The sequence below is a fragment of the Typopeltis vanoorti genome, chromosome 22 (assembly GCF_054136105.1).
Source record: "Typopeltis vanoorti isolate ZY-2024b chromosome 22, IOZ_Tvanoo_1.0, whole genome shotgun sequence".
In the NCBI taxonomy this organism is placed as follows: domain Eukaryota; kingdom Metazoa; phylum Arthropoda; class Arachnida; order Uropygi; family Thelyphonidae; genus Typopeltis; species Typopeltis vanoorti.
The window spans coordinates 68,311,307-68,336,805 of NC_143570.1; the positions used below are offsets into that span (position 1 = coordinate 68,311,307).

At 34.4% G+C, this 25,499-nt stretch overlaps 1 protein-coding gene across 1 annotated transcript in view; it reads left to right on the plus strand.

Annotated features, from left to right (window-relative positions):
* The window catches only part of LOC150094475 (neuroligin-4, X-linked-like), a 352,524-nt gene that overhangs the window by 235,406 nt on the left and 91,619 nt on the right, over window positions 1-25,499 (plus strand). The window contains exons 2-3 of the mRNA XM_090412476.1: window positions 5,880-6,029; window positions 13,316-13,501. Of these exons, the coding sequence (XP_090268602.1) occupies window positions 5,880-6,029; window positions 13,316-13,501 (336 nt within the window). The remainder of the gene's footprint in view (window positions 1-5,879; window positions 6,030-13,315; window positions 13,502-25,499) is intronic.

The following is a 25,499-nucleotide window of genomic DNA, read 5'->3' on the forward strand; positions in this document are numbered from 1 at the left end:
CGAAATCACAACATACTTCCACCAATATCATTTTTATTATTCTATATTATTTAATTGTATTTATTATAATAATTCATATATTCTTTATTTTCCCCATAAACATAATAAATTATTCGCATTAAAAATCACAGGCCATTAATATTCCAATAGCCGGCCTGTCAGACCGGCTATTGTTATCTTTTGAAGTAAGTTATCTTTTGAAGAAATTATATTTGAAGCTAATAATAGTGTAATTACTCTCTCTGTCTCATTGATCATGTTCTATGAGAGGTTTCTCTACGAGACAAGCTAACTCACTGTTAGTTGAAAAGACCTTAGAAATGGACTTTGCATCCTTGAGGATTCAGACCGATGTTTTTCAATCAAAGCCGTCGTCGGTACCGTTTACACTATCAAGGTACTTGATAAGTGGAATTTAAGTTGAATATAAGCTTCTGATTTCTTATTTAAAAAATTAGTTTTAAAGAGGTAGCTTACCTTTCACTAGAATGAGACTACCTAAAAATGCCATACATCAGTATCATTGAGAGCAATATGCATTCGCTAAATGTTGTATATTCAAATTTCTTATGAACTGAAAGAAGAGACCGTAACGACAGGTATGCGAACATTTATGCTTGGGAACGTTACTTAAGATTAGATAACATTAAACATAATATTTTTTAAAATGAAAGACAAGCCTTTATAAACTCAAGGAGCTATAAAAGCTCATCCAGAGCAGGATTTTACATCCATCCATGCCCACAGTTGAACTCACGACCTTTTCGTTGGAGATCGAGTGTCCACTCCGCCCGCAAACCAAAAAAAACTATGATCATAGTTTTTTTTTTTCAATTAATGTGTGTGTGGGTGGGTCAGCTGTCATCTGCAATTTGCTGAATCTTTGGGGGCGTAGTAGAAGCCAAAGTAAACTGAGATCTTTGTGTGTGTGTGTGTGTGTGTGTGTATGGGGGGGGTGAATATATAAACTGGCCCATAGCTGAGATTCCTTTGATTTTCACATATTAATATTTCCCTGCTTCTTTTGTTATTATGCAACCTTCTAACCAAAGATAATAAAGAGCTACAAACTCTTATCCTTTGCATTAACAGTTGAAAATTGTAATTTTCTCAGCTTTTAATTCAAGTTTGCTTTGGTAATCTGTTTTGATAACTATTATAAGTGTTTATGCAATGTATAACCTGTGGGTACTTATTTTTGTTTATTGCACCTCTCCTCTTACAACTCACTCACGTGGTTCAAATCATAAGTTTTTCCAATAGGAGATTTAACATGCCATTTTTCTTCAGTAATTGAAAAAATTACAAAAAATAAAAGTATCTCGCTTTATTCCCCCAAAGGAACATGAAAATGTTCTTTTGGCCCAGAAAGAGTTCTGACTCTTAGTATTCTGCTTTCCGCCCTTTGTAACTGGGTTACAAATATCGTCTTCCATCACTTACCAAGTATAATGGCAGATGACTGCCTTTTTTCAGATATTAACACAACTAAAATACTTTCTCCTTCATTTAAAAACCTTTTAGAGTTTAGTGACTCTCTACTAAGATTTGTTTGACTAATATCTTAAACACAAATATACTTGCATTTACTTTCTGAAGTCTACTTCATGTCGATTCCAATGAAAAATGAAGTCGACAGATATGACATTTCGACTTCATTGTTACCAAACGACATTCCTGTCTTTTTTTTTTTTTTGTCCTAGGTAAGATTTCATTTCATTTTGAAAATCTTTGAAAATACACAATCTCTTGACCAGGCCAGATTTATACCTTTAGCTTTTCCTAACACAAATGCATCAATCTCCATAACTATCTCGGAATCCAAACAATGGTGTTCTTTCAGCTAAGACACTAACTACTTTCGCCTAAACAAGTGTAAACATTACGCAATTTCCAAACAGTCCATCTAACATATTGTTCTGTTTATGGTGTGCCGCACTGGAAGTTGTGCATCAAAACTTCTCTAAAATGTTCCCCTCATGTTGTTTTTGTAGGTAATTTTATGGTATCTGTTCTTCAGAGGGTTGTTGTCAGTCCCTCACTTTTCTCCAAGTCTGAATAAACAGTCCAGTTGCTAGTCAACATCAATCCGTAATCTTGCTTCGAAACTTTTCATCCTCGTCTTACATCACTTCGCTTCTCTAGAATAGCCTTGCTACTCGAACTGTTCAATAAATGCATTATTACGTTCATTCTTTCCTAACGACATGCCAATGCATAATACCCAGAAGCTATAAGTTTCGTTAGCTATCGTATGCGGAATTAATATTAAGAATTAGAAATATTCATTATTAAAAATATCCCAAGTTGTGGACTTGAAAAATCAAAATTTATAATTTGTTTTTAGCTAAAAAAGAAACATGGATGTATTTTTAAGAGAATAACTCTTTTTCGAGGAGATTAAATAATGCTAAATATAATGTTACGAATTATATTAAAATTCATTTGTATCTTGATAGGCGGAAATTTTTAATTTTCGTCTGAGAGGATTATCTCTTTAACTATTTTATAAGTTCAAATAATCTGATCTTTAACAATAAGATTTTGCGAAGTTATTAGATTATACAGTATAATAAGATGTATGTAATAAGTGAAGTTGTTAGCAACGCTTGTATACATATGATAGAAATTTTTCTGAAACCCCATCTTTACCTCATGTAGTTAGTTATGCAAATATGAAATCAACTGACGCTGTATGGTCACTCCCGTACATTATACGGTTTTGAGAGTGAAGCCTTCTGCTAGAAAAAGTGGTGGGGTCGCAGAGGTCCTTCCCACAAGAAGTTAGGACAATCACAAACATCCATGTCCATTGGCGAGATTTAAACCCGCAGCCTTTTAACTGGAGAGCGGATATCCTAACGGTCAGCCATGCCGACTTATCTTATGTAAGCAGACTGAAAAGAAAGAAGTACACAATCTGTAGAGATACGCATAGATACCTCTTGGTGTACACTATTCTAGAAAAATTCTTTAATAAGCAAATTACTTCGATCATTTATGACCTCTTACATTAATTTCAAGACACTCTTATCCTAAATTTTACTATGTATTATATAATAACACATTGATGGTGGACAAAATTACTTTAATAGGCGCTTGAACACAGCTTCAGAGCTATTAATAAGAAATTAAGTGAAAACTGAAGAACTTTAAAAGAAAAAAATAAAGAAAACCATGGTCAAAATTTAATAAAATTGTTTAAGTGGAAAATGTATATTCACTATCATACTTAAGAATTCAGCCCAATTACGATCTGTGCAGTAAATTGAATTGCACGTTGGGTAGAACGTGGATAAATTAACGCTCTTATTAAGTTGGACTTTCACTTGATAATGAGAGAATGAATAAGAATTCTTATTCTCGAATTTACCTAGATAGCATTCGCAACTTTTGTAAATAGTTGCGCTAAACGATTTGTGAATACAGCGTGTTTGACAAAATAGTTGAATCACTTGATTCATATTTCCTCGTCCGTGTGACGACAGATATTCACATCTAAGTTATAGAAAGCCGTTGTGGATCGAAATTAATGAAGTAAACTAATTTTATGCAACATTAATTACAAACTTCGATGGGAATAATCCGTTTCCATTGGAAATATAATATATTTGTCAAGCTCGAATTAAAATAAATTGTTTCCTATGAGAAGGAAAGCAAGTCTGCTTAAATAAGTATAAAGCAAACAAATCATCCCTTCACAATGACCACAAGAGTATTGGTTACTAAACTGATTATATACTTGTATTCCGTATATGCTAAGTTAATGAAGATAAATCTAGTACATCATCATGAGAGTAATGAAAATACCGAGCCACACTTATTGCAACTTTCTTTAAGAAAAATTTCTAGCAACTAAGAGAAGATTCAAGGAAATCTCAAATTTTCCATATCCAAAAACTGACAGTAATGCAGTTTCTAATCAACTTCTTTTATGAATCAAGAACATCTTTATTCATAATGACTTAGAAAAGAATGCCGATACTATTAAGAGTTATTGAAATTGCATTACTGCTCATTAACAGGTATGTTAGCATTTTACATCTGATATTAACGATAGCACACAGGTGCGTTCCTTTGATTTTGGCCAATCTGCCACGTGGCGTCAGTAACAGGAATTTAGAGTAGTTGTATGTGCTGTATCGAAATACTAAGAATAAATCTAAGAAATCAGATTTACTCTTAATCACGATGAAAACTAATATAGTAAAAGTAGCAAATTACATTTATTCTTGACTTTAATTAATATCGCTATAAGTAAATGTTGGTTCTAATGTCAAAAGAGGCAACTAAGGGTATAATGTGATGAGAAAAACTCGAAATTCCCTGAAGGAAACTTGACTACATCAGTACGATACGTAGTATATAGGATCCTCGTGTCTCCTAGACAGAATGCGAATCAAGGTATTTGTCCATCGGATGAAAACGATCTTCTGAATCCGAAGTATGCAATCGCGACAGCGAGATTCGACTATGCATGTTCAATCTTAAACAGCACCTCCTAGACGAGGCGCTCTTTATCACTGAACGTACTTAATCGTCATTATAATACTTCCTAGAAAAATTTAGATATAATTTATTTTATTGCCTTTGTATCTCATTTAATAATCACTTGTCGTGGTTTGAGAGACCTGTTCAAAATATTTTCTAGGACACGAAGAAACTTTCACAAGGCATTCCAAGTTTGAGTTAATCGATCTAATACGAGGGCTGGTAGGGTTTCATCCTCTTCGAACTCGAGTGTTTCATTCTTCATTTGGCCATACACCAAAGTAATGGTGATTCATAGATAACAATATCGCGCGATTAATCCTATTGACATGGTCTGCAACAGGATAAACGCCTACGGGAAAGATGAAATATTTTATTACTCATTGAGGAACGGGATGATGATTAGCTCTATCTCTCTTTGCCGAGGAAAGGTCTCTCTTAATGGGGGAAGGGTTGGGCCTATTACTCCCATGATGACCCAGTCCATCTTGGGGAAAGTGTATATATTTTGTATATGAATGAACAAAAAATCATAAACATCCATGGCGGGATTCGAACTCGCAGCGTTTTGGTTGGAGAGCAGAGATGCTCCTCTAGAGATTGATAATCTCTGCCGAGATATTAGCATTGTTTTAAACAAAACTTAATAGGACAACCGGTTAGAAGAGCATCATTTGGCAGAAATACTGCGGTTGCGGTAGTTATTTCGGTGATAATTCCAAACAATGATTTTCAGGTTTATTTATTTATTTATTTTATCTTAAACCTATAGTACATTAATACCTAGCATAAGGTAAGGTTATTCTCCTTTTTTTTTTTTTAAATTTTTTTGTTTTCATTTTAATATAATTGCAAACATTTTCCAACTCCAATAATGGGGACTGTAATCTAACAGCTGGTAATAAAATTCATCTCCCACTTTAATCCCACACCCACGGCTGGATTCAAACTCGCAGTCTGTTTGGTTGGAGAACGTATATTAACCACTCGGCCATCCAAGCAGGCCGCTCTAGTCTCCCTATTTATCTGCATTTGGTATATCATTAAGAATATCGCCAAATATGTTTGGCACTAAATTATAAATAGCCTTCTGTATATTATTTTTAAACGTTTTAATTAATAAAAATATTAAAGCATTGCAGTTCTGATGACTTATTACTAATAAGTGTAGTACTAATAAATGATCAGTGATATTTAATTTATTTGTTTATTCTACATTTATTTTCTTTCTTTGATATTTCTATTCAAGTAAAATAAGTGTTGTAATCAATTAATGTCTTTAGTTATAACTAACTGGAAGTATTACTGCATATGATAATTAAATATTTTGAATTACACAGTTGAGGAAAATCCATAAATTGCATTCACTTGGATTCTTTCTTGAACAGTGGGTCGAGAGCCAGTTCATTTGCCTGTGATGGTATTCATCCATGGGGAATCGTACGAATGGAATTCCGGCAACCCTTATGACGGTAGTGTTCTAGCCAGCTTTGGTAATGTAGTGGTTGTCACAATTAACTACAGGCTAGGGATTTTAGGTAAGTGTTATGTTTTGATACAGTATTTCGGTTATTTTCTGTAGATAATTTAAAGCTCACTCAAAGAGAAATTCGTTTTCTTATTTGCATTTTCTTACATTCTTATTACTTTAGAAATTGCCTGGATGAATGTTCGAACAAATAAAATAAATTAATTTCATTCACATATAATCCTTAATTAAAATCTGCTTTATAAAATAGCTACTCGCATTTCTTCCCTTATTGAAGATGACAACAAGCAAGATGTTGAATCCATCATCGGGATATGGTGAACGAGATACTAAAGATAGTTTTGTTTTGTATGACAGTTGATGAATTCTAAAATAATCTAACAATAAAGACTATACTTCTTTTTTTTAGGAAAGAAAATTCAATATGAACCGTATCCTTTTTTTTTTCATAACACTTCTAATACGATCCGCATCTGCAAGAAGTTTGAATGTTGGATAAGAACAAGAACCTGATTTATTCATATTATGAACAAATCAGGCAGGAACTGACATAAAACATTGTGTATTCATTATTTTTCATTTTATGAAAAAACGGTTTTTCAAATGCTTAGTCAAGTTAAAACCATTTTAGAGCTTTTCTTCATAATAAAAATAGAAAAAAATGATCCTTCCTACACTTCAAGTCACTTGATTTTTATGCACAGTAAAAGAACGGAACCTTTTAAATCCCAGCTAGAGGATTTTTATTATTACTATTATTATCATCATAGATTTTCAGGGAGTCAGACTCATCAAGGGAAGCTATAGATTACTCGCACTAGTGCCATACCTTCTTGTAAACTCATTAACACTGGATGCACTCACTACATCAAACCAATTGTTCCACTTACTCACTGCTTTGTGCGAAAAAAAAATAGCTTTCGTCCCTTCTTAACCGCAGACAAACATAACTTCCACTGACACCACCTTGTCTTCTTCCCACCTTCCATATAACAAAAAATTTCATAAGTATGTAACTTATAGTACCATTTCAGAATTTATAGACCTCGGTCATATCACCGTCTTTCGCCTGTTTTCCAGTGTCTGCAGTTCACTTGCTCTCAATATGGCCTCATAATCATCTATAATCCCGATGTTATCTTTGTTACTTTTCCTTTCAACCTTTCCACAGCTTCGTTTATCCCCTACGAACCCAGGAGATCAAATCTCGCAGTAGTCCAGGTGGGGTCGTATTAATGCCTTCTAAAGAGGAAAATATACTTCCTTATCCTAACGTGTCAATGTTCTTTTCAACATTGCAGTTATCCTCTGAGTTGTATTTGCAATTTTTGTGGTGTGACCTTTGAACTTCAGCTTCCTAACTGCCGTAACTCCAAGATTCCCAGCCTTTTCAATTTCTTGTAACATAATTCTACCAATAAAATATGCTGTTGGAAATCTTATCACACCAAAGGGCATAAGTTTACACTTATTAAAATCGAATTGATAGCCTCATTTGTCCACTATACCCACAGCTTATTCAAATCATTCTGTAAGTACTGCATATCAGTAGCAGCTTTTCTGATTGCCCTTCTATTTTGCATTGGCAAAAAGCAACTGACCATCTTCTTTAATTTTTCCAATATCATTAATATATAGATTGAGCAACAATGGCCCAAGGTCTAATCTCCCTGGGAAACACCACATAAATTGGAAAGTTCACATCCACCATATACCAGTTTCTAATACCTATCCGTCAGTTATCCAAGATAACAGTTTATATTCCAATCCCATATTCCATAGTTTATGCAATAGACTTCCAAGTGGAATCCTATCAGATGCCTTAGCAAAGTGTAACAGTATCATAATGTATCCATTCCCTTTATCCAACCCATTCATAACAGTTATAAAATACTGTATTAGCAAATTGCTAAAGCATCGTCTCCCTTTAGGAAACTCATGCTGTTCTTTGCAAAATAATATAGCTCGTCTATTAGCCCATTTTTGAATATGTGGGTTCTTACTAGCTTCTAATAGATCAGTAGAACAAGGGTCAAGCCATTTCTCCTGAACATTCCTTTAATACACCTGATGATATGCCATCTGGCCCTATTGCGGAATTCGTATCCAGGTTATGCAACAGCTCTTCAGCCAAATTCTTATGCACCTCTATCTCTTTATCCAGTGCCGCATAGGATATATATATATATGCGATAGAATACCCTCATGTAACTCTATTACATAAATTAGAACAAATGGGAATGGCCATGAAACTGTTGACATGGATGTCTAATGATCAGACATCAAAGTGGTATATGGTGGAGAAGAATCCAAGACTATATTTGACTAGCGAAGTTCTCCATATGGCTTTGGTTAATTGATATTTAAGTTGTACTTGAACGATTTGAAAGTGAATAGTTGTTTGTAAATAATAAAAAATTGGAGAGGGCAATAGCTAATGAAGGTGATGTAGAGTTCCTTCATTTAAATAATGACAGTATGACAAAAGAGAATGGGTGAAAGTTTTAATGTGGTAGAGTGCGTGTAACTAGTTTGTGCACTTTAGGATGAAAGGATTAGAAGATGTGTACTGTATTTATGGACTAGGAGCGCTGAATTGAATAGGCTGCGGATATCGACGTGATAGTAAACGGGTAGTTCAAAGTTATGGGGATATATTGCAAAAGTGAGCAGAATAGCTCAAAAGATGACGTATATGTTGAAGAACCCTATTGAAAAATAGAGATGAGAACTAGACTACTACGCAGAGATTTGACCGTCTGAAGTTTGTGAAAATGTTGAAAGGGAATCAGAGGCGAAAGCCTAGTTTGTTACTAGCCTATGGACTCGTCTGCGAGTTCTCGTTTTTTTCTTTCTTTGTTTTGTTTTGTTGAAAGGGAAAAGATGAGATACGATAGAAATATCGATGTTACTAAAGGTGTTTTATAAAATAAATGCCGAAGAATGTTTTATCACATGACAGGACAGGAGAGAACAATGAGTAACTCCTGTCATGTACGAGTATGTCTAATAAGGACGTGAAGATTAGATTTTTTTTACTAGGAGAATGTCGTCGAGTGGGACATATTGTCAGAAGTTGTCGTGAGTGTAAGTGAATGGTAACGAGATATGATGAGTGTTTTGAATAAGGGTCAATGTGGGCCTCTTTATGAGTCTTTGGACTTCATGGAGGTTACTGTAGTAATAATAATAAATTATTATTTACGTTATACTATGCAAAATTACCGGTCGCTGGGCGCCCCTTCGGTGGTGGATGAGGGGGGATGATCAGTGGCACTTCTTTGTAGGCCTTCAGGTCCATGTGACCCGCTAACCAACGACAGCTGCGGTCCTCCATTCATATTGAGGGTTGAATGGTTCTAGCGGCCCATTCCGTAAAAAATGCCGCTGTGTAAAGCATCATGTCGTTGGTTAGCGGGTCACATGGACAAAGCCCGGGTAGTCTCAATATGCCCGGAACGGTGGTGTCAGGGTGATACAGCAGGCCCTGCGGTATCGTCAGTCCGTGACTGCTATAAAGAAACTCGACGCAGAAATTGCTTAAATTTGCTACTTGGAATGTAAGAGGATTGAATAAATGTGGGAAATTGGCTAATGTGATGAGAGAGATGGAGAGATTGAATATTAGTATACTAGAAATAAGTGAAACCTTTTGGAAAGGATCATCAGATTTTGAGTCGAAACTTCCAAATGGTAAGATATATAAAATATATACGTCAGGTTGTGAAATATCAAGAAGAGGCGTAGCGTTTATTGTAGAGAAGAAAACTAATAAAAACATTATCCATATAATCAAAAAATCAGATAGAGTAATGGCAATTCTAGTGAAATCTAAACCTAGAGATATACTGATCATCCAAATATATGCTCCTACAGAACAGAATGAGGAAGCAGAAATAGATATCATGTATGATATCTATTTCTATTTAATAGAATGGTGTATAAAGGAAGTCGGAGGCAAGACAGATCGAGATATTTGTGCTATGGGTGACTGGAATGCAAAAGTTGGATCAGAGAGAACATCTACACACGTGGGTCTATTTGGACTAGGAATTCGGAATGAGAGAGGACAAAAACTGATTGATTTTTGTAACAAGCACAATCTCATCATAACGAACACTTATTTTGATCAAAAACCAACAGCAAGATACACATGGGAAAGTCCGGATGAAAGATACAAAAATCAATTAGACTATATTGTAGTCAGTAAACGTTACTTCAATGTAATACGGAATTCAAAGGTGATGTCAAGTGATGACTGTGGATCTGATCATAGACTGGTCTTAATGAAGATGAATATTCTCCTGAAAACAATAAAATTTAAAATAAGTCAACTCCTAAAATGGGATCTGCAAATAGTACAAAATCCGATTAGAAAATTAAAATTTAATGAAAATATATCACACCTGCTGTCTGCACAGTTGCAAAACGAAAATGATCCCTCTAAATGGAATAGACTACAAGCAGCTATCATAACATCTGCTAAAAACCACATCAATAAACAAGAAGAAAGAAAGAAAGAAAAAACCATGAATAACTCAAGAGGTAATCAACCTTATTGATGAAAGAAGAACATGGAAAAGAGGAGCAAATGAAGAAGAAAGGTTAAGATATAAAACGTTGGATAAAAGAATCAAACAGTTATGTAAAAGATTGAAAGAAAACTGGATAAATAGGCAGTGCACTGAGATAGAAGAATTACAAATTGGAACAAAACCAGAGAAGCATTCCTGAAAGTGAAAGAACTTAATGGAAAAACAAAACGCACACAGTCTAATAACATCAAGGACAGGACAAAGATGGAAACATACTCATTGTTAAGGAAAAGTTAAATTGAAGATGGGTGGAGTACTTATCAGATTTCTATGATGATGATAATGGTAACATGTTGGATGATTCACGAAACTTTAAGTTAAACGTAACAACAATTACCACTCTACCCACAAGAAAGGAAGTAGAACATATAATTAAGAATCTTCCTAATAATAAATCCCCTGGGTGTGATAATATTCCAGCTGAGCTGCTGAAAGCTTTGACTGGCAATAATAACAACTATGTAGTGGAATCCATTCAGGACATCCATAAAACAATACAATTACCTGAAGTTTTTACAACATCTATCTGTATACCAATTCCAAACAAACATAATGCACAAAATTGTGAAGATTACAGAACTGTGAGCCTAATATCCCATGCATCTGAAATTATTTTAACCATCGTTAACAAACAAATTGAAAGAGCCATAAGTAGTGAATTGAGTGAACAACTGAAAGGCTTCAAAAGAGGAATGGGAACCATTAATGCTATCCAGGAACTAAAAATACACTAATAGAAAGATCACTTGAAAGAAATAGGAACATTTATATAGCTTCATCGATTTTCAGAAGGCTTTTGACCGGGTAAAACATAATAAAATGTTCAATATATTAGATAAATTAGACATAGAAGATCATGTACTTAAGATTGTAAAAATGATTTACACAAAACAGAAAATGCAGCTGTTTAACTCTGAGACTTCTGAAGTGAAAATAAAAAGAAGAGTTAGACAAGGTTGTATCCTTTCACCAAATCTGTTTAATATCTATAGTGAGACAGTGATGAAAAAGATTGAAAAACAAAAAACAGGAATTAGTATCAATGGTATAAAATAAAACAATCTTAGATCTTTTTATGATACCATTCTAATAGCAGAAAACAGAAACAAATTAATCAACTTGCTGCAGCTACTAATTCAAGAAGGTAAATAATTTGGATTAGATATTAATGCAAAAAAATTTATGAAAATCTCAAAAGAAAGTAGATTAGAGAAAGAAATATTCATAAACAATAAGAAAATTGAACCTACAACAGAATACAAATATTTAATTACCTACTTTACTTCAGGTGGAAAGCAAGATAAAGAAATAAAAATAAGAACAGCCATAGCTAAGGATGCATTCTGGAAAAAAAAAATATCTGCTCAGAATTTCTGTGAGTGTCGAGACAAAGAAAAGGATGATAAGAACATTAGTGTGGCCAATTTTCACATATGGAAGTGAGACCTGGATATTCAAGAAGAGAGTAAGGCATCAGATAATGGCCTTTGAAATGTGGCGTTATAGGAGAGCTCTGAAAATCCCATGGACAGAACATGCGACAAATACAGATGTCCTAGAGAATGAGAACACAGAGATCTTTATCACACGAAATGATCCAGAGAAGGATGAGATTGGCAGGATATGTACTGAGAGGTTCAGCAGGACAGAGGATATTAACAGTTTTAGAAGGAAAAATTATGGGAAAAGGATCAAGAGTGAAAAAACGAAGGACATGGTTTGAAGATATAAGGACAGGATCAGATGGCTATGCAGAAACAAAAATGAAAGCCACCAACAGAGAACTGGAAGGACATGGTGCTGCACCCTCTCACTGAGGAAGCTACATGAAGAAGAAGAAGATGCAAAATTATCCCTTCAAAGTAGTGTACTTGTTACATTCTGGAACGTGGGATCCTTAGATAAGAATGAATAACTTTAAGAAGTTGAACTATTGTTATTCGGTCTACAAGGAAAAACCTATTTAATATGCAAGAGATGCAAGTGATGTTCTGATCTCGAGGTCATTTGTTTCAAAGTGAGGCGAAGACCATCTTAATCCAATGTACTTATCTGACCGTTTAGCTATTGTGCGCAATTGAGTGCTCGTTATAAACAAGTGTCGTTCTAATAAATTGTCGATATTTCGCGAGAAAATAATAAACTATTATCCTGCAATTTCTCGTTTCCCAGATTATCTCACACGATGTTTAGTGATGCCATAATAGTATTTATGAAATTCAAAGAAATATGAGAACATTGAACGGAATTCATTGCAATAGTGTTTGTCTATTTTCTCATAAGAGAAAAAAATCACTTGCTCTACCTCATTCATTTGAAGGAATAACTAAACATACGAATATCACTGAATTTTCTGGTTTATCGATTCGTTTGTGCCTTCACTTTCCAAAGAACAAGATGTGTGTCAGGGATGTTTAGGAAAGTGCTAAGGTAGTAGATGATTTTTTTCATCAGATGAGAAGTTTTTGCAATTCCTGAAGGACGAGAAACTTCTATGTTCAGGCAAAACAGAATTCAATTATTCACATAAAAACAAGTTTTAAAATATCAAGGTGAAATATTAGAATATTTATCTTATTGTATTAAACATTAAGATGCAAGGGATTTCTGAAAGAAAAATATTTCCTTTAATTTTTATATCTGTAGAAACAACTATATATGTTTTTTTAATATAATTGTGCACGATTTTAATAAAACATTCTATCGCATAGTAACTGGAAAATGATATGCTTGTTCATAGGTTTTTTACCTGCAATCGACAGTTCAACAAGGGGAAACTATGGCCTAATGGACCAAGTAGCAGCGCTTCACTGGATACAAGAAAATATCGCTGAATTCGGAGGGGACCCTAATAATGTTACTATTTTTGGTCAGAGCTACGGCGCTGCCTGCGTTAATTTACTAATGTTGTCTCCCATGGCAAGAGGTAAGTTGATTTTTTACACTTAAATCTAAAATATGTGTCCCATGTCAATTGAATTCATCAAATATTCAGCAGTTAAAGAAGCAACGCTGCAGTTAAAATGGTGTTTTCCTTTCCCTCAAAGCAAATATAAATTTCTCAAAGAAAATTACGGTTTTGCCTCAATGCATTAGCGACTGCATATGAACTCTGACATTTCCCCTGACACTTGTTTACAGCGTTTGATCTTAAAGGGGAAAAAACTTCGCCGCTTTAGCGCGTTTAGTAGTCTTGCTGTAACATTTGTAATGACCGAACAAACGCTCTTTTCTATATTTAGTTATACGAACAAATAATACAGAACAGGCACTTTCTTTGTACTCTCTGCAAACGGAAGTTTTCAGAGGGCAAAGTCCGGAAACTTAGAAATAAAATGAATGCTGCACGAGACCTGTCAGGTTGTGAGGGATATATAACCCCCCCCCCTTGAAAATCGTGAATGTTTTTCCATTTGAATATATATGGCCTAATAGACCAAGTAGCAGCGCTTCACTGGATACAAGAAAACATATCTGAATCGTGGGGGGGGGGGACCCTAATGTTACTATTTTTGGTCAGAGCTAACCCCCCTATATATATATAGTCCAACAGAAACTGGAAGAAAATGTTGTCTCAAGAATTTTTGGGACATGTCATTTTTTCTGCGCCTGCATGTGTATTTTGTTTTTTTTTAACTGCATATAAGTGATTCAAGAAGAGCTACTATAATGAACATATCAGAAATTCCGGAATGCTTCTTCTAAATTCCCCAAAACAGAATAAAAAAGAGTGACATTTGAAATACAATTTGCAGATCCAGTATTGTCGTCATATAAATAAGTGTTCACTATAGAAAACTACTTTGATTTATTATATAGTTTCTTAGTGGGGATTTAGGCCATACCTATCAGTGTCGACTGTTCTCTTTGGGTGGAAACACCTGGATTCGAATACCGTGTAAGACGCAGGATAGCTGAAAGCTAGTTAGTAGTTTCATACAGAGATGGAATGGGTCTTTTTCGAAAACTCCGAAACACTCAATTTTGTATGCAAAATAATCATCAGCCCATCTATTGCATCTTTCTTGGATGGATTCGCTTAAAACTGAATAAGTTTGATCTTGCAGTACAAGAAATTGTAGTTGCCATTCCTGCTTACATTTATACACGAAAGGGAACTATTTTGCTCACACATATTTTAGTAATAAGAATGATATAATAATAGTGTAAAACATGTAAACGATTTTTGGTGGGCTCAATACACTAAACTTATATGTAAGTGTCTTACTAACATATCTGAGGAGAGAAGGTAATTACATTTGTACTTTGACTTGCATGAAGCTCTTTTTATACATATACTTAAGGAAAGTCACAATTAACCTGATTACAAAATAAATTCAATCTCTAATTTTCACCCTCTATTCACGTATTAAGCAGAATGGCTTATTCCGGCGAAATAATTTGGCTATACCCAATATTTTATTCCAACTGGATAGTTTCCACAGGATCTTCAGTTTTTCGGGACGGGGATCCCCTGCAAAACTCTTCCCCGTATATTACACAAGTGGTTTCGAATCAATGTTTTCCCAGTAATAGAGCATACATGATTTTAAAGTGCTGGGGCTATCATCAACAAAACAATTTGTTTTGTTGGAAATAAAGAAAAATTAAAAACAGGGTAACAACGGCAGTAACATTATGGATTTAAACATACTGTGTAAACTGTGATAAGTTTGTTTTGTTTATATCCATGAGAAGAATCTGTAAATGACAATTTTTATCAAAAACAAAACATGTAAAAATCTAATGAAGAAATACATTTAATTTTCTGAATAAAATTAATCTAGAATTATTATACATCAAATTAAATAATGCAAACTAAATTATAATAAACATATACATCTGTTAAAGCAGCCGTACCTCCGTCTGTAACCAAACTGATTTTGGTTTTAAAGACTTTGGTTTGAATCCCGTCCAAGGCTCGATAAATCTTCATAAAGATTTTTCAACTGCAAATGAGTTAACCGGTCACATCGGAGAAACCCGTGGAACGGTTTTCCTTCCACAAACTACGTTTTGAGTGCTTGCACACAAATCTTTTCACTGGGAATTAGTTTAACAGGATATACTGTTAAATTAAGGTTAGGGAGAGAAGGGACTCTGTAACCTTAATTTAGTAGGTCGTGGGTGTCAAAGCCCCAGAAAGAACAAAGGAGAAATAAAATGGCGTATGGTGACTGGTTGATTGATAAAAATTACTTGGATCTGAACTCTAAGGGCTCAGTTCTAAGTTAATTAACTAATAATTGTTTCGATCCAATAACCATGTTTTTCAGGTCAAGATGCTGCTAAAGCTTTATATATCATATTAGAATTAAGTTCATCTCTGGCAAACCAACCATCTGAGATTATGAATGGATACACATGATATGTGTGAATTATGATCTATTGTTTCTTATTATTATAGCAATACAAGGTATGATCAGCAGGAAGACAATGCGTTCCGTGTTTACGTAAATTAAGCCTGTAGTGATCAAAAATCATTATTTTGGATTTGCCGAGTTATATCTGATTTGCCGAGTGGTTAGCGTATCCGCTCTTTACCCAAAAAAGGCTGCGGGTTCGAATTCCGCCGTGAACGTGGGTGATTGTAAAATTGCAGTTGGTGGTGTTCGGCAATAGATGGCGTTGGTGTAGATGATGAAGGTAGCAGCGATTGGTATAGATGGAGAGTTGGTACCTTCCCTCGATGAGTCATTGCATATTGCATAACACCCTGCAGGTGTTATGTAATAATAATAATAATACTGTAGGATCGCAGATCCATTTAGATTTATTCAAATTCAATCATTAATATAATTTCTTTCACGGATTATTATGTGCCGCCCAGTCGTTTCTGACTCTGTGATCTTGTGAAGCAAGGTTCTTCATCTCATTTGGTCGCTTCCTTCAGCAGTTTTAAGTTCAAGTTGATCAGTTTCTTCATATTGTACATGCAACTCTTTTGCTTTCTTCCTTTCCTCTACCATCCATCTTCCCCAACATAACTGCCTTTTTCTGTGATTCATTTGTCTGCATAATATACCCAAAATACTTTAACTTCTGTTTAGCGATCATTGTGTCCAACGAGTATTCTGCCTTTTTATTCTCTAAAGCCTTCATGCTAGTTCGGTCCATGGGATTCTTAATAGTCTCTTCCAAGGTCCATAATTCAAAAGAAACTCTTTGTTTTCAGTCTTCTTAATGATTCAGCCTTCGATCCATACATAAATACTGCTGCTTTGACAATTCTAATTTCCGTGGCCTTACATCTTTCATAATTTTTGTTAGTTTTAAGTTTTCCCCCCCAAAGCTATGCTTTTTATTTCATCTTTACATTAACGGCATTTCTTATTCTGGATTATAACTTATTGTAAATTATAACTTTCAACCACCTGTATTTTATCTCCTTCAATCATAAATTAATCCAGATTGCCACAAGCCATCACGATTGTTTTCCTGATGTTTAAATTATGCCTTGCTTTTCCTTTTAACCAAGAGCATCAACCGCTCCACATCTTCGTTAGTTTCTGCTGTGAGGATTGTATTATCTTCATACCTTAAATTATTTTTCTGCTGCCATTCTTAATTCTTGCTAGGTCATAGTCTTACTTACTTACTGTTCTCTTCCGTCGGGGACGAGTTAAGTCTTTCGTGTTTCCACAACAACCTTCAGGAGTCTTGGCTTCTTGAGTGGCTGGTCAGCTGTCTATAGGTTTGTAATCAGGAGTTAACCTTTATTGATGTTATCCATTGAGTTCTTGGTCTTCATTTTTTCTTTTTTCTTCTTTTAAGGTCTATGTCAGTCATTAGCATAAATATATTCGCTATAAATATTAAAAGAAAGATAAGGCGAAAATATACAACCCTGTGGCATTTCGTTTTCCTCTAGAACACCGTGGGTTTCTCTGAAGACTGTTTTTATTAAAGTTTCTTGGTTGTCATACAGTTCTCTACTCAAGAGAATGATAACCGAGTATTCCCATTGCTCTCATCACATTCCACAGTCTGCTGTGATCCACATAATCAAACGCTTTCTTATAATCTTATAATCTTTCTTATAAATAAAAGAGATGAACACATCTTTTTAAAATTTTATTGTTCTTTTCTTGTCTCTCTGATTTTCTATCCTGTCCCTGGTTTTTCTACTTCTAGTTCCCTATTCAGATACCAGATGGTAAATCTGATCCTTCATCTGTTTTATTCTCTTTCATCTAGAAATCATTTATGCCATCTGTTTTAGCTCCTTAATGGCTTTGAATGATTTATAATATATGTTGTTGGTTTATATATTTCATTTCAATTCAAGATATGGAAAAGTTATTATCCCAGAGAAGTTAGACGTTGGTACTAGTGACGTCTCCTTGAAACACGGATGCCTTCTCAGTGATCTATCCGTTGAATGATGGGAGCTCGAAATTTGTTTAAAATTTTATCAAAAACATGCGCCTTTCTCGGTTGTGTCGAATATTAAGAAATGTAAGTGTATTGTACTAGAGTGCTACCGGTACCTCCATTTCCAGATTACACCCGATTTATGGCTCAAAGTTATCTGGAATATTTTATCAGCACAAGCAATATTTTATTAATTGATCCAGCTTGTTTACTTGTTCGTTGGACGTATTTTCAATTCAAAATTATGTACGACATTTATTCTTATGTTGGTCTGTCATATTTACACTGCGGCGTCTTTTACTATATCTTGTTCTTTGATCTTTTTGCCGATGTGATTCTTTTAGAATTCCATTATGAAGTTAATTTCAAAATATGCAGAAGATTATATTTTCTTCTCCATATTTTGGACTCAAGATTTCGCTGAGAGGTTATTGTCAGGAGTTAAATCGACACTGTCACTACTTACTATATAATTATAGACAGAAAACTAAAATACTATGTTGCTTACTCTGATTAAATCAGCTGGTGCTAATTGAAGTTCTTGGCTCGTCTTAACACTAGCCATTACAATCCCAAAGTAAACAATCTTATCCCTGCCCATCCCACCTTTAAAAATGGAATTTTAAGTTTTGAGCTCTCTGTACCGAGATTATTTCCAGAATTTTCATTTCTTGATTACCTTAACTGTGTTGAAATAATTATGCAATATCCCAGTATTACATGGAAACATACCGATATATTCTCATGTGGAGGAGGTAGCAGGGTGTTTCCTTTCGGAAATCTAGATTTTTTTAATCTCTCTGAACACAACCACCAAAGTGAAGCACATGATATTTTAAGAATAGCGAGGAAAAACATTAACTTCAACTATTTCGAAATCCGACCGAAAATGAAAGCTGTGATTACTCTTCGAGTGATCACAATTTTTTGGAAAGTGGCAGAAGGGGAGATGGGAACCTCGATGAATATTAGCCATGTAAGCGTCTACATAAAACTGACAAGATAGACTGACGTCGTTGTGCCAGGAAATCGAGTAAATTAATTAGAATAAAACTGTAATCAATCTGATTTCTTCATGGTGGATAACATATAAGAATTTAAATGTTTTGGATACATTTAAATATGAATATATATCAGATTTGTAAAGGATAAGAAATTACGAAAGTAACATTCAGAGTAGAACTGCTTCAGTTATGGATATTACATGTTTATACAAGGAAATATTTAGTTATTTTAAGAAGAGAAATTCTTGTAGATTGAGTACTTGAAGTAGCAAGAAATAAAAAAATTTCAGAAAAGCCTGAGTTCCTCTATTTTTCCCTCCGATAAAGAATGGTATGCCAATCAGCATTTAGTAGGATGGTTGTAAATTTTTCTTGTGATATTATTGGTTCATACATTGCGAAGTTCAGGTCTGAATAGGATGATCGCAGAAGCGCCAATCAATAAAACTGTAATTGGTGATAGATGGTTATTGATGTACAGACCGTCCCCAATTATGTGTTTTTGTTTCAGATATCACCTGTTATTCAAATTAGTGATTATTCTCTGCAAATTCCACATTTATTCAGACATATATTCTGTTCCTATGTCTTTATGAGCACCCACTCTGGGCATTTTAAGATTAGATAACAGTGAAACGTAACATCGAAAGACTTTCAAAAACATCCATTCCATAGTAAGATTCGAACACAGCCTGTTGATTATAAAAATGTTGTCCACTCAGCATTGCTAATTCCAGCTTGCTAAGTTCTCCCCCCACTCCAGGGTCTGTCTCTTCCAATTTTTTTCACACTTCTCATTCACGGGCATCCTTCGTCTAGTCGTTTCTCCCCAGTTGTTTCTGTGATATGGTCTCCCCATATATTTTCCTTTCTTCCTCTCCTCGCTCTGAGAATCGTAAATGCAGTAAGGCTGAAGAATACATACACACCATTTCTCTTTAGTGCTCTTTGGCATATTATGCTCCTTTTTTTTTTCAATGACCATTGAGGCCATGCTGGGCTTGCAAAAATGTAATCGTGGAGGTGTCAGTTCTGGAAAGCTTCCCGCCTTGCTTAAAATCCTACACTCCATTCAACAGAAAGCAATCAACTTGATTAATGATCCTCCTATCACCGACTCACTCCGTCCTCTGTCACACAGCTATTTCGTACCTCTTTTACAAATTCTCTCATGGTCATTGTTCATCTACGTTCTCGCTTATAATTCCATTATAAGCTGAAAATCTGTGAAAATCATAAGACAAGTCACCAATCAATCAATATTCAGTTCAAAGTATAATCCACAGCACTAATTGTTTGGCCTTATCGCTCTTCCTTGGTAATTCTTTCCTCAGACCTCGGGCTTTCTCAAGCAGAATTTTCCAGAAGCTGCAGTTTCATACATTTAAAAATGTTAATTTTTTCATCTACCGTAGTTGGGGCTGCAGTTAAAATAGAAGAAAGAGAGTAAGTGAAATAATAATCGTCGCACATTTCGATCATTTCGATGTCTGTAGGATTAAGATTTGTGAAGAATTGTTTGTTCTATATCCGTCCAAATGAGTGTTTGGAAATCAACAATACGTATTCCTACATAGATTGCAAAGCACGTCTGTTGATCCAAAGATCCTACATCACTGAAATTGTTTTCTGTAACATTATCTCATGGGAAAACTGGAATTAATATTAGTGTTGAAAATCTCAATAGTTTGTTTTACAGATGTCATTGTCCTTTTAGCAAAAAATAAAAAATCTCAAAAATATTGACAAAGAGAGCAGGAGAAAATATTTAAACATTAGCATAATTAAAACAAAATTGATGACAAATTCAGATCAAACTAAATTAAAATTAGCAGATAATCATCCTATTGAAATTGAGGACTATGTTTATCCTTCTCATTTAGTTACACATAACCGTTACTGAACTGTCATATTCCCGAGGGCACAGAGGTATTGACATACATCAGTTTACAGGCCGCAGTTAACCCTGTGAGAATGGCCAGTCCTCAGCAGAGTGCCAGCAGCATCGAACGATTGAACCCCTTCCAACTACTAACCGAGTTCAACTTTCTGAACTTTTTGGGTGAGACCATTAGTAGCAGAGACCCTACAATCGACCACCGTTTGCTAGCATACTACTGAATTAGTAGAAACCTTTATTTAATACCATGTTGGACCTCCTTTAGCAATTACAGCATATGCGGTTTAGCATAGATTCCACAAGGTGTTGGATTACATCTGAGTCTACAAAATCAGGTGTTCACCAGACGATCCTTTAACTGGCTCAGATTTGATGGAAGAGGAATTTGTTTTCCCGGATCTGTTCCTGACATGTCCCATATATTCTTAATGAGATTCAGATCCGGGCTTTGTGGTGACCAGGGAAGATGGCAGAACTCGCTGTTATGTTTGCTGAACCACAACTGAACAATTTAAACGACAGCGATCTCGTTCCTGACTTAGGATCACAGTTACGCCTCTTGACAAGCTCGTGGATTATTTTTCCACTGATTAAACACCGGGATATGTCACATTTTGAGAAACTAATCAGTTCCGCTGTTTTCAAAATTGTGGCTCCAGCTAGACTCGCACCCACAATAAGACCTTAATCGAACTTCGAAAGATCATTTGATTTTTTTCTCACTGTGGTCAACACTACTGACGATTAGTGACCAGCAGCATTCTTAAATTGTTGCCGAGAACATGTAGTGATGCACGTGGCTAAGTAGTGTGCATATACACTGCGTAAGTGGCGTTTACGTTCATCTGCATACTGGTTTTTAATTCAGTGGCCGGTGTGTGTAGGTTAAATGAAAAACCGTAGAAGAATCGCACAAAAAATAAAGCATTTTGGCTGCTTAAAGATTATCCGTTAGGGGATTTTGCCTGAATGGTTAAAAATAAAGCAACAGTATTTAATGCCAATTATTCCAGTGTTTACCTATGGAAATGAGATGAAATAAAAAACAGAACAGGTTGCGTTCCGCCCAGAGAGCATTACAGAGAATACTGCACATAACAACAAAGGTTGAATTTAAAATAACAGAATTAGAGAGAGAGAGAGAGAGAGAGAGAGAGAGAGAGAGAGAGAGATGACCGTAGTAGAATATATTATGAACTGTTGTAAAGCATGTAAGTAGAGATAGGCTGGCTATATCGGTAGATTCACAGGAGAAAGGTGGACAAATTAAGCGCTGATTGATACCAAGAGAAGGAAAAGTTGTCAAAGAACAAGATGGAGGTATTATCTACAACGGCTTGACATGAAATGGTAGACATTCGCATAGTATAAGGGTGGGGAAAGCCTATATCTAGCATCGGACGGAAATATTCTAAAGAAGGAGGAGGATGGATTTTCAAAGTTCCAATACTCACACAAGTAGCTTATCTAAGCTACATTTATTTTTTAAATTTCCATTTCCAAGAGAAATGATTAATCGTTCTGGTGGTTTAACTAAGACTTATTTCACGTTTTGTTGCATTTCATTACATGATAATTATGTCTTAGTTAAATCACCAATTCAAGAAGATGGCAACTAAATCGCAGAAGAGAGACATGCACGAAACAACGAAACTGCTTTAAACTATCTATTCAGTTTAAATCAGCCATATTTATCTAGATAGCCATAAAAATACGTTTGGCAACACCATTATACTGTCGTTACCACATTCCTAGCATAATAAATAAATCTAGATTTGTTTGTGATTTACATATAGTAGATTATGTTGTATGTTTCACTTTAACCTCACCACTGAGATGAATGGATCGAAAGAAAAACATGAAGAGCCACTATAAATTTTATTCCAGGTCTTAAATATGAGATTTCAGTAAACTACATCCGGTCAGAGCAGAATTACCGCTATTCGAATCGTTTTGGCAGAGTTTTATAAAAATGAACTGGTTAAAAATAAAATTATGTAGACCGAACAAGTTTTAGTGGATGTTCTGAATACTAAATTTCATGAAATTTTCGATCCTAGAAGAGCGTAGTTTATATAGTTTTGCTTTAATTTTCGAAACAATTTGAGCGATTTTCTCTCTAAAAATGGTTCGATTGAAACGACAGTTGAGTTATCCCAAAAATTTCTTAAGGATCCTAATTACTAAATATTCAATGAATTCTTTCGACCAGAGAATACCAAATTTTATTCTAAAAGATGACTCAAATTCTCTGACATTTTCACTATATATATTATATAACAGTGAAGTGAGTAAACATTCAGCTGTGGTTAGCAGTGGATTACTGGTTTGAATAATTCGAGTATTAAGTTGTTTTAATAATCGAACTTATTCATTAGAGGAATGTTATTGAATATTATTATATATCAATAATTATTATGCATGTGCCATGTTGTGATAGTGTTGTTCATTATCAATCTAATGAACACAATGTATAAGATATTTTGTTTAACATACCAGATTAAAGGGTAACGAGAGATATAAATACCAATCCTGTCTTTAGGCACTCACGAAGTTAAAGGTAGTCCTTTCTTAAGCATACTGGATTATTGGCCAAGCGAATAACTCAGTCAGGGTGTTATTTTTATCAGTTTTGCATTTTCTTAAAGGGTCTGTTATGATTGCCGATAAAGAAGCATAAAATGCTTAATACTACTATCCAAAAATTCTAATTAAGCCTTGTTGATTAAAAAAAAAACTTGTCTTCCAGAATAAAAATAAGAAAATATTCTTATATCCCTGACAAATTATGTTTGATTGGTTTTATTAAGATGAAAATTAGACTGATTTTATTACGGATTGCTGGATACATTTTTTATTTGTAGAAAACTAATACAGAAATAATTTTGTATGAGTCGACTTGCACATGGCGTCAATGTCAGATGCATAAAAATCAAAGTTGTCGATTATAGAATAATTGTATGATGCTCAGACATAAGTGACTGCCAAGAGAGGCTTAATGTAACTTGATGCACCGTTTTAAAAATCGAATGCTAATTTATTTTTTCAACCAAACTTACATTTATCACTTGACGTTGAGTTCAAGTAATACTAAATATTTTGTTTGTAATTATTGTTAGGCGGAAAAAATATAACTTGAAACAAGTTCTTTCTTTTCTCAAGTTTCGTGTTCGATTTTTTATTATATCAAAGCGCTGTTAATTAAAAGCAACATATATTAATTTATTACTTACACTTTACTTTTTTCTTTTATTATTGACTAAATACTGGTGATAAACCAATGTGTGAAAGAGACGTGGAATCACGATACTATAGCGATCAAAACGCCCATACACCGATTATAGATACGCTCATGATAGCATTGTTTTCAGAAATGATAAATTGTTTGAATGTGGTCCACTAAATATCAACGACAAAGATGTTATCTCATAAATTTTAACCCTCAGTTTTAAAACACGCACGAAGAAAGCTTGATATTTCTCCAATTATGCCATTAAACAAAACTGTGTATTGCTCATTTATAAATGCGCAATTTGCACAGTGTGTGCTTTGCATACAACATGCAATTATGCCATTATAAATGTAAGAGACTTTATATTCCAAATAAATACTCCTTTGTTGAACAAACGTTACTTTTAAGTTTATGATAAATGAGTGTATCGTAGACAAGTGCGTTTGCCTGTAGCAACAAGAGGATTGCAGTTTCCAAAGCAACACAACACCCTACATTTATTCAAGAGCCCGAGGGTCAGCTGTTGAGGCTCTCAGACAGCTGCAAAGATTACATCGCTCAAGCACTATGATCAGAACTGCAGATGGCAAACTCGCCATTTCTGCACGCCATCGTGCAGTGAAAGGAAAGTGCAGTACAATATATATATATATATATATATATATATATATATATATATATATATATATATATATATATATATATATATATATATATATATATATATATATAGATATCAAACCATGTCTTCGGATTATCTGAAAATAAGAATTCCTATTGTAATCAGCCACTATATTTCTGTTTCCAAAAGTGCATTTTACCAGTTCTTTTAATTGCTTAACGGTTTAATATTTTCAACGAAGTTATCACCTAAGATAACTACTGCAGGATTTCTAGGCCTTCAGAACACTTGTTACTGATATTAATTTAATACACTTAACGTAATGCAGTAAAAAAATCAAAACTAAAATTATGTAGACCGAAAAGGTTTTAGTGGATATTCTGAATACCAAATTTCATTAAATTTTCGATCCTAGAAGAGCGTAGCTTATATAATTTTGCTTTAATTTTCGCAAAATGCGAATGTTGTCACGAGTTTTTGTTCTGCCATTAAAAAGTGAAGTTTGTTGTTCACTTTTAGTAGCATTTGACTTAATAGAAAATTCGCAGATGTTTGAAGGTGCCTCTTCTTCATTGTAATTTCTGTAATTTCAGATGTAATTTCTGTCTGGTCTTGTTTTTATGAAACAAGACCAGACAGTTTCACAAAACATTTCACCAGGGGAAGGTATACACGTTCATGTATGCCTTCCCCTGGTGATCTTAATGGCTAAAGGGAACTGAATTACAAAGACTTCAAATGCTGTTTATTCGTATTGGTCATTAAACATAACTTTCTAATTATATCCATCTT